This window comes from Lissotriton vulgaris, chromosome 6, assembly GCF_964263255.1.
Source record: "Lissotriton vulgaris chromosome 6, aLisVul1.2, whole genome shotgun sequence".
Lineage (NCBI taxonomy): Eukaryota > Metazoa > Chordata > Amphibia > Caudata > Salamandridae > Lissotriton > Lissotriton vulgaris.
The window spans coordinates 1,075,361,876-1,075,375,403 of NC_141694.1; the positions used below are offsets into that span (position 1 = coordinate 1,075,361,876).

Sequence of the window (13,528 nt, forward strand, 5' to 3'; positions counted from 1 at the left end):
AAACGGAATGAAACAAGACTGCTATGTCTGTAGCTTGTAGTATGTCCTCCATTTCTATGATCACATGGGGTGTATGAAAAAAATTGGTTGAAAAAAATTTATTTAAATGGTAACAAAAGCATTAACTGACGATCTGTGAGCAAGGGCTGATGCCCGAAACGCGTCGGATTTAGTGGCTCTATTTCAATAAAATCTCTGTGCCAAAGAAATGACTTGATTTGCGTGGTCTCAGCATTCGCGACTGCGGTGATGTGGGAGACTGCATTTGGATATATATATATATATATATATATATCTCCTACTGGCGGTCGCCAGTAGTTAGGACCTAGTTTCCATAGGAAATCCACAACATTCTATTGGGAATAACTTTGGCACTGGTTGATGAATCTTTGTGAATTTCTCAAAGAAGATGGGCTGTTACGCTCTGCTCCTTCCCTGAAAGTGTCGGGGGATTTGTGAAGCGGGGGCCGAGAAATTTTCCATATTTGGTGAAAATCGCTCCAGTGGTTTTTATGAAAATTAACTTCCCAAAAATGTATATATCTGTATGCGCGCTTTGAGTGCTTTGGGTACGCGTACCGGTAAGCGCACCCGGCGCGCCACAGAAGTGCGCGAGCAGAAAGCTGATTTGCTCTCGGGGGGTCTGTGAACATTCCAAATGGTCAGAGAGTCCGCCATCTTGTGTCTCGGTTGAACCGAGACACAAGAGGTGAGAAACAAAAGGGGAAAACTTTAAAAGGGGGAAGGTAGAGACCCCCTGACCCCCTAGGTTTTCTCAGGGGGACCTAGGAGGACTCTGAAGGGCAAAAAAACTTTTTTTTGTTAAAAATTTTGCGGAGTACGCTCAGGTCGCGTGTACGGGATCGTTTACGGGTGCGCGCACCCTGAGCGCACCAGGATTTAAATATAACAAAAAATAACAGGAAAAATACATCCAAACATTAATATTACAAAAATATAGAATATTGGAATAATTAGAAAAAATTATAATTAATAGCTATAAAAATTTGCTATTAAAAAAACGTAATAATTCACTTAAAAAACCGTAGGTTTCAAACTCGTTATAGTTAGGAATTAGCATTTTAAAAACCTTTGAAATTCACTGAAAAAACCATAGGTTTAACACTCGTTATAGTTAGGAATTAGCATTTAAAAAACCTTTGAAATTCACTAAAAAAAACATAGGTTTCACACCAGTTAAAGTGCATTGCGGGTGCGCGAGTTATAGTGAGTCCAACTAACTATAACGTGGGAATTTCAATGTTTTTGTATGGGTAAAACGTTCAGCTAACTATAACTGGTGTGAAACCTATGTTTTATTTAGTGAATATATATATATATAGTTTAAACATTGCCTATCCAGCTTGATTAAGGCCTTCCTCAGTAGTCTGTGCAGTTCTTCAAAGTGTGGTGCTCTGCAGTGACCTGTTGATATGGCCTTATGGGTTCTGATATCTTTTTTCCACACATACTTCAGCACTGTTGTTTCAAAGCTGCCAGAGCCCCCTAAAAACGAGAAATCACTGTAGATAAACTTCATGCTCTGCTTGCAGACCATGATATATGCCTAACGAAAGCTTGACTGTAAATCAGCAATTTTTAAACTCTGCATATCTTGTACTACTCTCCATTACACTAGTTTAGCTAGTCTAGTTTAAGTTTACCTTCAAGCTCATTCAAGCTACTGTAGATGCGCAGACAAGACTTTGACATTCAATGAATGTTACTTGCGCAATCCAAACGATCGCATGTATTTATCTGCCTCACCATGGTGTAGGGCCCCCTTCTAAATATGATAAAACTACTCACGACACCCATCTCACACCGCCCACCTCCCTACAGTGTTCACTTCTCCTGCTCTGCTGCTGGCAGCTGCCCGCCCTCTTTCTTCCTCCTCCTCTTTTTGTCTTGCTGCCCCTCACTTGCTGAAAAACGTGACTTCAACAAGTGGATCTTGCCCTCTCTTTCCTTTCTTTGTTCCTGTGTGAAATGGAACCAAAGAAGAAAGAAACTTTTGCTGCCAATGTGTTTTTCTGAATTTTTTCCATTTCAAAGTGCAGTCTTGGGATAGAACGAAAAAAAGGTTCAAAATACGAAGAAACAAAATTAATAATAATAAAGCACGACAGGGTAGCCGCAAAGTGGCCAGATTGGTTTTATTCACAACCACACACATTAGCGCCACTTGACAGCGTTTGCCAGTGAAGCGATACTTTAGTCATCTTATCTTTCTATGAGCAACATTTTTCTCCTGATGGGGAAGTGCAGCATTCCTGGAGGTACTGCAAAACCTGGGTGATGCATAGAGTGGAAAAGGTTTAACGTGATCCTTATCACCTATTTTTCTAATTTTAATGTATAAAATGTGTACCTGTGTTCAGGGATGTGGTCTTTTAAAGTATACTGCTTACGTTTTGTAAAGATATAAGCAATGGACACTGAAACGGGTCCCTTCCAGGGCCCTGTGGCTATGTCCTGAACTTTTCAGGTAAAAAAAACTCATTGATATTTCAATAACAAATGTAAAAGCATTAAGGTAACCATGATGTTCCTGCTTAGATTTCACATGTTTTACTTAATCCTGCATTTCTTATGAGTGTTTGATTTTTTCCTGGATGATGTTACTTTTTTTCCAGCCAGCATATTACTGTTGTCTCCCCTCCCTCATAACTTATGTCCTATGTCCTGGGTCTCCAGTGCTGCGAAGTCATATGAAAGGCAATACCGCTATGCAAATATCATCAATCCACCACTTACAAAAATGAAAAACATTGACAGTTTCAACGCGGAGAGCTCTAATTTTCATAAATGCGAGACCAATTGCATTGTAAATGCTTGTTTACTATTATGACAAAGCGGCAGCTAGTCATGAAATAATGGTTTTATACAAAGAAAGGTTTCCAGTTATGAAAGATGACAGTCTGGCGAAGCTAGGGTGGATTTACAGTTGTGATGGAGATAAGATTTAACCTGAAGTTTGGTCCAGGAATATGACAATAGGAGGCTCGAAGACCAGCTTGGTGGGGAAAGGTGCAGCCGTATGACAGTTGAGCATTAGTTTGGAAATAGGGGTAGGTTCCTAACTAGAGTAGAGTTCAGGGTAGAAGAGGCCCTACGGCATTCTTAATGGCTGAAAAAGACCTCCACTAGATTCACGGCTAGTGGACAGTTACTCATGTATTTAATATTCCAGCCATTCATATGGAGTGTGTTGGCTGGAGGGGTTATGTCTTAGAATGCACATACTGATGTGACATTGTTACCTCTGAGAGTATCTTTGGTAATGCTCTAGTTGCTTCTGGAAACGTTAGTGCATTAATGATGTGCTTTGCAAATTAATGCGGTTGTTCTTTAAAGTAACATTTTGATGCAGTCTCTTTCTGTTTGCTTGTTGATTTCTTTTTCACATTTTCACACAACCATAATATTTAAAGGTGTATGGTGTATGTTTTGGAAATAGAAAATTCTCTGAGGGTCTCCACATTTACGGCATAAGAGGATCAAGCTTTTTTAAAACCTCTTAAATGACTAGTTTCTTGCTATGTTTATCCCACCAAGTAGATACTGTTCTTTCATGTTTTCAAAACTATTCAAAGCACCATAAGGAAATTGATTGATGTCTACTGTTAGCACAGTCATTAGTTAATTAATCTGTTCCCCAAACACATTTCAGGGCTAGATTGTTGCATTAGTTCCTTATTTTTTCTTTGTCGTCTTGGTGTTTCATTTGAAGCCTTATAGACTAGTCACACATTAAATAATAGATGGCTTACATGTATCAATGCTGTTCTCACACTTCTATTAACCATTTGTGTGTGCCCAGCAAAAGCAATCCTGCTCAAAATTAAGACCTCATTATGATGGCGGAAGGACGGCCACCGCCGGGCCGGTGGTGGCGGTCGTTCCACCAACATACTGAAAATTCCCACTGCACAATTAGGATGGTTGTGGGAATCACAATGGTTCCGCGGCAGACGGAAAGTCTGTACGCCATGGTTCCACTAGGCGGTCCTTTTTCGGTCCGCCTTGCGGAACCTGGAACCAGGGCAACATTGCAGCGGTGCCTTGCAGGCACGGCCGGATTGATTAGGGTATGTCCTTCCACCTATCTTTTTGCAATGGAAAACTACAGGCGGAGACTGACTTTGGGGGCCCGTTGCGGGCCCCCTCTGTGTGGAGGGGGGGTGCACTGGGGCAGTTCCATGCACCAAGTGGCATGCACCACGTGGTGCCTGCCACGTGGTGCCGGGAAATGCTGTGCATGCTCTTTTGACATTGCAGACAGTGCTGCAGCTAGCAGCACCGTCCGCAATGGTAAAAGGCCAGGATGCGTCCGCCAGTATGGTAGGCGCATCCTGATTGCACTGGTGGGACCGCCACACGTCTGGCGGGCGGTCCAAAACTGTTCTGATGGCGGGCGATGTCCGCCCGCCATCATAATGAGCACCTAAGTGCCTTAATAATCATCCTTGCTCCAAAAAGAAATCAAACCTAACTTATTTTTGAACACAACAATATTTAGGGGTGAAACAAAAAGAAGATGAAAGACTAGAAATGCCATTCAGTTAAGATCTTTCTCTTTCCCTGGCATTTGAGGGCTAGTTGAAGCAAGAAACTTTGTAGGATATTGTCACCATGTCCCTTCCAGTGTTTTAATGATGTGTTTTTTCACTTTTCGCTAAGGGATGTGCTGCTTCAAAATTTTGAAAGCTACAAGCCAGAGGTGCAGGAGCTGGTTTGTATTGCTGATCGTCTTGGCTCGATGATGCAGTATGAAACACCTGGTTTCCTGCCAAACAAAAGAATACACCGAGGTATGATGAAAACCTTAACCACAACAGCCAAATACAATTTTGCAGTTGCGTGTTGATTTAAAATAAGCTTAGAAAATTAAAATAAAACTTACACACTTTTTGATTTGGTATGGATTAAAAAACAAAAATGTATCTATGTTTTATTGGTTTCGCGTTGTCAAAACAATTGCACCCACTCAAACAAATCATAGTATGCATGTGCTGCTTCACGAGTGCCAGAGTATTGTTCCTCCTCTATTCAGTTTTTTCTGCTCCTCTTTGTGCCTTGAGACCCATTTTTAGAGGAAATGTAGTGTTTCGTCGTTGTAGGTTTTGCCTACACACTGTATGTTGTTTTTGGAGACTATGCCAATACTTTAGAGGACTTCGGGTCAGCCCATTTCGGATAATTGGGTGGCTTTCTTGTCACTCACTTTCTTTTTTAGTCAGATCTTTTCTTGCTGTTCTTGTGTTTCTCCACACACTGGAGCATAGCTCTTTTACCTTTCTTTTGATGGGATGACTCATCATTACACTGTTTAAATAGAGGGAACTTCTTTTCTGCTTTATTTTGAGCACTCCATACGATTGAATTTGTTTTCTTGCTGTCTGTCTCTCGTGCAGATTCTCCATTCACCTGGCTCTCGCATGCTGTCCATATTGATCCTGTTTGTCTACTGTTACCCCAGTCCCTATTGGTTTTCTCAATTCTTTATTAGTTTTATTTTACATACACCCTGGCTCTACTGTTGCTGCCTCCTTCCTTTCACAATCTTTATATCATTATTATTATTTTTAGTTTTTCTTTTCAGAGGACCCAAAAGCTTCCATTTCCCCCCAGACAGGTTCTTTCCAGAAAATGGACTTTGGCAAACTTTTTTATATGTTTTACTTTACCGCTCCAAAATCAGCATCCACCATCTTGGAACAGTAAAGTAAAATAATAAATGCCACTGTGTCATGCTGCATTCCTGAGTGTGCCTGGTGATGCTCGGTCGCCGTGGCGTATGATGCATATGTGCACATGCGTGATGTTGATGTATGCGCATATATGCATCATAATTTTTTTGCAATAGCTTGGATAAACCATGTTTTTAGCTGTAAGCCAATGCTGAATAGTATACCTAAAAGGATTGCAAGTCAAAACGTTTCCATTGACACCCAAAAGGTGAGACCTGCCGGCCACATCATTGCTTGCTTACTTGCCCACCTTAGACACAGCCCATATAAGTCAAAAGAATACGTCTCCCATGCATTAGACTGGTCTACTTCAGAATTTATCTCTCAAGTTGCATCGCTTTGCTGAAGTATGCTTTCAACCATACCATGGTAATGAGATGTCCATCTCTTACATAATGAGTAAAGAGAATGAATTTGACAGCACAGACACTTGACTCTATAGTCTCCAGAGTTAAGGTAGGCCACGACAAAAACATTCTGATTTCGGACAAATATTTAATTGCACCATATTTGGTTTGGAATGCTCCCTCATGCAATATTTGCAGTTGTTTTAACCTTATATTATGATCTGGCAACAGTTGCATTTACAGCGCTCTTAAAAGTCAGCTTCCCATGTTGCCACTTGGGTTTTGTGTCTTTATTAAAATTCATAGTTTTACTCCTTTAGCTCTTACTCTTATGCTCGGGCTCTTTTCTCATAGTTGTTTTGTGAGTTCCGTGCCACAATCTGTAGCTTTTAATATAGAGCTGTGTAGAACTCAACTGGCTTTTGGGCTCTTATGGGAGGACCAGGCTCTTGGCCCAGTACTGTTTCACAGTGGCTACACAGGCCTGCGGCAAAATAAGTAACAACGAAAACAAAAACAAAAAATCAAGCAAAATAATGTTTATATGAAATTATAGTTCTTAGCTAACATTACAAAATCGTGACTGTTATAAGGAAATACCCCAAAGTATTTAGGTGATGGACCTTTATTGCTACAATCTGAAATAATCACCAGTTATGGTGCGGAAGGCAGAAATAGTTTCATCCAGTTTAACAGAAATGCCACCCTAAATATGTGGGTGGACCTCTTTACGGTAATTTCAAATTATATTTACAAAGACGAGTTGCATAAGACCACTGCTCCAGGTAATTTCCATTTTAGGTTAGTAGGTCTAAAATGTAACATCCAGTTTTGCTATATTGGTAGATTTTTTCAAACAGAATATTTCCATGGCAGTCATTAGCTTTTGTAGACTTATGGTAGGAGTAAATATTATAACCAGATCATTCTTGTAATCAGAACAGGGTTTGCTTCACACAGTATCTGAAGATAATCCTTTAAACATTGAATAATCAAATTCAAATTTCAAGCTTTATTCGACTTTTAGTCATAAAAGCAAACCTCCTAACCATAATACAATAAATACTAAGCAGCAGAATAATTCAGTAAAAACATATTAAACAACAAAAGTCGAATGCTGATAAATACTAAGAAGTGTATACATACATTTTAAAAATTCATTAAGATAAATTTAAAAACGAGCATGTTTAGACAGGCAGTTCATAGTTCATATTAACCGGTAGACTTTAAAGTGCGTGATCTTATTATCCAGGCCCATTGAATAATTATTTCTGGCTGATCTGCTAAAATTTATTGAAACAGGTTCAAATAGTGACCCTCTTTAGGCTGTTAGAGACATGGTAGTGGTGTTTTTGATGTTTAGTGTGCTCTATTGCAGTAAGGCAATTCAAAGGCCTGACACACAGTAGAGCAATTACTAGCTAAGCTTGCCTAGAAAACTGGTTTCATGTATTACTCAAGTTTCCGAACAATGGCGAAGATGCTCATCAAAACGCTTTGGTCTACCCAGCAAGTAAAAGGATTGCTATATTGGTAGACATGCCTAGTAGGCTAGTCCAGCAGAAAATATGATAAAGAATTTAATAGATGCTCTAAAAAATTTTTTTTTTAAAGTAATTGAAATCAATATCCTCAAACACGTGTTTGAAGTGTGGTTGAAACATGGGAGACTACAAGCATATATTAATAAGATTACCCGAAATAGCATTTTTCTTTTGCACGTAGTGGCAAGTAGGGTTAAAGAACTGTCTCAGCTCGCCTTACTGAAAAAGTGACATTCTCTCTAAGAAATGCACAGCCCTTCTTTGAAAGTGGCAGTTTTGCTTCCAGTTGAGAGATGTCATCTCTGACCACCTACCTGACCTGACCTGCTCAGTCCGGTCGCTCCTTCTCCCCGAGTGTGCCCGTTCTCCTCCCGCTGCCGCCACTGCTGCTGAGCCGAGTCAAGACTGCCCCTGTCTTGGTTTGACTGTCCCTGTGTTGTTAGCTGTATTTCTGCTGCCGTTTTCTCGCTGTTTGCGCGTTTCCTTGTGTTGCCCTGTAACTTGTGTGTTGTTAGCTGTATTTCTGCTGCAGTTTTCTCGCTGATTGCGCGTTTCCTCGTGTTGCCCTGTAACTTGTAAGCTGTCCCTGACTGTCCCTGTGCCTGCTTGTTGTCCCTGACTGTCCCTGTGCCTGCTCGGTTCTCGTTGTCTATTTTCTGCGGTTTATCGTTCTCCCTTTGCCCATCGTTGTTCCCTGCCCCACCCCGCTCCCTGCCGCTGCTCCCCTGCGGCCCCACCCCCGCTCCCTCCAGCATCCTCGCATGCTCCCCCACTCGCCACCCCGCTCACGCCTCCCAGCTGCTCCTCCCTCGCCCGCCCTCCCCACTCTCCATTTATGGCAGAGTCCGCACGTACGTGCAGCGTTCACGCGCAGCGGGCGCACCAAAGGCAAGCCCGTCTGCGCCTGGCCCGCGCCCAGCGCCAGGACCCCTGGCCCCCGTCGGACCTACGACGCCGCACCCTCATCGCACTCAAACCCGACCGACCAAGAGCCTGCCACCGAGCCACCCCGAGACGCACCCACGGACCCTTCACCTGTCAAGCCTGCAAGTTCACCTGCCTCCGGACCTGCACCACATCTGCCAAGCCGAGCACCAACAACAGCCACCTCAAGTGCATCCTGCTCAAAACCCGCTCCATCCACAGACACGCTATCGAACTTTGGAACCTGCTCGACACAACCTCACCAGACGTCGCCTTCCTCACAGAAACCTGGATGAACGCCTCCTCAGCACCCGACATCGCCATCGCCATCCCAGACGGATACAAGATCATCCGAAGAGACCGCGTCAACCAGACTGGAGGAGGCATCGCCATCGTACAGAAGAACACCATCCGCATCACGACCAACTCCAACGACACCTTCGCCGCCGCCGAGTATCTCCACTTCCAGATACACACCGACCCAAAGATGACCCTCAGAGGCACCCTCATCTACAGACCCCCAGGGAAACGTAAACAATTCAGCGAAGACATCACAGACTTCATCAGCCCGCACGCCCTCCGCTCCGCTGACTACATCCTCCTAGGGGACCTCAACTTCCACCTGGAGAACAGCAAAGACCGCAACACCGTCGCCTTGCTGGACAACCTCGCCAACCTCGGACTCAAGCAACTGGTCAACACCCCCACCCACTACGCCGGCCACACGCTTGATCCCGTCTTCTCATCCAGCAAGCACATCACCTTCAGCCACTCCACCGGACTTCACTGGACCGACCACAGCTGCGTCCACTTCAGCTTCAGAAGAACCACGACCCACCGCCACCCGCAACAGGTTCCTCGCAGGAGCTGGAGCAAGATCACCGCCGAGCAGCTCACCACCTCCCTCAGCCAGAACCCACCCGCCAGCACAACGAACCCCAACAAAGCAGCACGCAACCTCACGCAGTGGCTGACAGCCTGCGCCGACGACCTCGCGCCACTAAAGAACCCTCCCAACAGACGCAGAAGCAAGAAAGCCTCCTGGTTCACCGACAAACTCAAGGACTCCAAGAAGAACTGCTGCACCCTCGAGAAAGCCTGGCTCCTCGACTAGACCACAGACAACATGACCGCCCTCAAAGACGCCACCCGCAAGCACCACCAGCTCATCCGCACCACCAAGAAGAAATCACTGAAGGAACGACTTGACAACAACGCCCACGACAGCAAGGAACTCTTCAGCATCGTCAAGGAGTTCTCCAACCCAAGCACCGGCAACAACGACATCACTCCTTCACAAGATCTCTGCGACTCTCTCGCCTCGTACTTCCACTGCAAGATCGCCGACATCCACGACAGCTTTGGCGCACCATCCACGCACCCAACCATCGAACCAACGCCCCCCACCGCACCTGGACCACGGTGACCACCGAAGACACAGCCCGCACGATGAACACCATCCACTCTGGATCTCCAACCGACCCCTGCCCCCACCACGTCTTCAACAAGGCCGACTCCATCATCACACCCCAACTCCGGGACGTCATCAACTCCTCCTTCAACACCACCACCTTCCCGGAGAGCTGGAAGCATGCCAAGCTCAACGCCCTACTGAAGAAACCAACAGCGGACCCCACCGACCTCAAGAACTTCCGCCCCATCTCGCTCCTCCCTTTTCCTGCCAAAGTCATTGAGAAGACCGTCAATAGACAGCTTGCAGCCTTCCTCGATACGAACAGATCCCTCGACCCCTCGCAGTCGGGCTTCCGAGCCAACCACAGCACCGAGACCGCCCTCATCGCAGCCACCGACGACATCCGAGCCCTGCTCGACAATGGGGAAACAGCGGCCCTCATCCTCCTGGACCTCTCTGCAGCGTTCGACACTGTCTGCCACCGCACCCTAGTTCAACGCCTCAGCAACATCGGTATCCAAGAAAAGGCACTGGAGTGGATCATCTCGTTCCTCGCCGGAAGAACACAAAGAGTCCGCCTCCCCCCGTTCCGATCCGAGGCCACCGAAGTCATCTGCGGCGTACCGCAAGGATCATCACTCAGCCCCACCCTCTTCAACGTCTACATGAGACCTCTTGCAGCCATCACATGCCAACACAACCTCAACATCATCTCCTACGCCGACGACACCCAACTGATCCCCTCCCTCACCAGAGACCCCGCCACCGCCAGAACGAGCCTACACGAAGGGATGAAAGATGTCGCCGAGTGGATGAAGAACAGCCGCCTGAAACTGAACTCAGACAAGATGGAAGTCCTCATCCTGGGACCATCGCCCTCCGCCTGGGACGACTCCTGGTGGCCTCCCGCCCTGGGCACCGCTCCCAAGCCAGCAGACCACGCACGCAACCTTGGCTTCATCCTGGACTCTTCCCTCTCAATGACCAGACAAGTCAACGCCGTCTCCTCATCGTGCTTCAACACCCTGCGTATGCTCCGAAAGATCTTCCGATGGATCCCGACCGAAACCAGGAAGACGGTCACCCAGGCACTCGTCACCAGCCGACTGGACTACGGAAACACCCTCTACGCGGGAACCACAGCCAAACTACAGAAAAGACTCCAGCGCATACAGAACGCCTCCGCCCGACTCATCTTGGACATCCCCCGACGCAGCCACATCTCTGGCCATCTGAGGGACCTGCACTGGCTCCCCGTCAGCAAAAGGATCACGTTCAGGCTCCTTACCCACGCACACAAGTCTCTCCACGACCTGGGCCCCAAGTACCTCAACGACCGCCTAACCTTCTACACGCCCACCCACCAGCTACGTTCTACGAGCCTCGCCCTCGCCGCCGTACCACGCATCCGAAGAGCCACCGCCGGAGGAAGATCCTTCTCCTACCTGGAAGCCAAGACATGGAACTCCCTCCCCATCCACCTCCGGCTTACACAGGACCATCTCGCCTTCAGGAAACAACTCAAGACCTGGCTGTTCGAGCAGTAGCGGACCCCTCCCCCAAGCGCCTTGAGACCCTTCCGGGTGAGTAGCGCGCTATACAAATGTTATGATTGATTGATTGATTGAAACAATTAGAGACTTTTAAGAGATATAATAAGTATATCATATGCTACTATGTCATACTTGAATTGTATTTTAAAAGTAGATGAGAGTTACTAGAAACCAATGTTTCATTGTTGTCATGAACATACAGCAGAATAAAACATACATATATATATACGAAAAGATATTGGAGAATGTTTACAGTGTTTTTCTCCAAATCAGGATTGTAATACTGGCTGTGAATTTGGTAAAATACTAACCAGTAGGCCCAGGGCTTTAAGTGGGATGAAAAAACTTTGGGGGGGTCTCTCAAAGGGGTGTGGTCAGTGTAATTGAAGGCGTGGATTAAAACACATAAGCTACAAATTCGTGCTTAGCATAGTGTGCCGACCGACTTGTATTTTGCTGTTTCTGTCATTGCATCCATATATACGATACAACAAGTAACATCGTACCTACAAGAAGTCAGGACTGTTGGTTTTGTCAATGGTTGTTAGTTGCATAAGATATATAAGCAGCAACTATGGCTTGTATATAATATTGAAAAAGCTTCCACTTAAAGCCCTGGTGACACTATGCAATGTTGCTGCTCCTGAGTTTCAAAAAGAGAAGGAAAATCCAGAGAGAAAATTACTCTCTTTAAAGGATTTCCCTTTCCCTACAACGCTCACCTGGCATAACGTCATGCCGTAACTTCTCCACTAGTGAGAAGTGAGCAATGTGAGCACGCGCACATCCATGTGACTGCTGTCTCTGCAGTCTGGGGGGAAAAGGACCACCTGTGCCAGGGCACAAAACAGAGCCCAGCCCCATAGAGACCAGTTTTGAGGCCTCCTTTAAAAAACTGCCGGTGCTGAGCACTGGTGCGACCCAGCCCACTTAAAGCCCTGAGTAGGCCAACAAAACTTCAACTTCAGATAAAACCAGTAGGCAAGCAAGTCTGAAACAATTCTGTCATGCAAAAATAACACACACATGGACCAAATTGACATTTAAATTTGACCACAAACATGTGATGTCCTTATTGAGTCAAAAGTCTATTTTACTGTAATATTTGCAGAGGGATGTTGACACCCTGATTCAAAACTCACTTATAGTCCCGCTTTCGTATGAAGTGGTTTAAGTTGATCAGCAACAAAATCTTAAACTGTTCTGGAATTGCTGATGTCTTTGGCTCGGGCCTTTAACGCGGGAGCGGGCCTTTAATAGCCGTATAGCCCGCTACGGCAGGCTTTAAGGCTATATTATAATAAGTGCTGGTGCCCAACTTTTTTCTCAATATCCCGCAGCTGGTCCTGACAGATGTCGTAATTAAGGAATGCCAACACTCTGTAGTCTTTATTCCACCTCATGGCTCTTTCTTTCTCTGACATACACTCCTTGATTATTTATTTCACTCCTGCCATTTCTTTTTATCCCTGCTTTCTTCCTATGTCACTGTTTTTCAGTCTTTCTCTTCCTTCTCAGTTTCTACTTCTATGTTTTTCTGTCAGTTGCTCTGGCTCAAAATCTAATGAGGAAAAGTAAGTAATGGTCCCCAAAAATGAGAACTGGTGCCCCCACCTGCAACCACCATATCAAATTAGGAACTTCCCAACATCATTCTGTATTTAGTTTTAGGAAAACAGAAACCTTCACTTGAATAATCTTTACAAACCAGTAACAAAATTGTCTTAGGTAGTGTCTTAATTAAAATGCTGCCCTCCTACAATCTGTATTATACTAATCCTCTGTGTGACCTAATAGACTATATTGTAAGTCCTCCTCCATCTCTCAATTCAAGTCAGATAAAGCATCCTTTTATCTTATGTTTCCACATGTAATTCAGTACTCCGTAAACTGCATGTTAAAAATGTTAATCTTCTTGGACCAAAGTTTTGTAGCTGGGTGACACTCCTCCGTAACCAAACAATGGCCACGGTGCAAGTTAACGGTACAGGCT

General features: G+C 45.1%; 1 protein-coding gene across 2 annotated transcripts in view; it reads left to right on the plus strand.

The window, feature by feature from the left end:
* The window catches only part of TTC13 (tetratricopeptide repeat domain 13), a 1,386,998-nt gene that overhangs the window by 586,295 nt on the left and 787,175 nt on the right, over window positions 1-13,528 (plus strand). For both annotated transcript variants that reach the window (XM_086927141.1, XM_086927142.1), the window contains exon 13: window positions 4,684-4,814. In XM_086927141.1, the coding sequence (XP_086783267.1) occupies window positions 4,684-4,814 (131 nt within the window). The remainder of the gene's footprint in view (window positions 1-4,683; window positions 4,815-13,528) is intronic.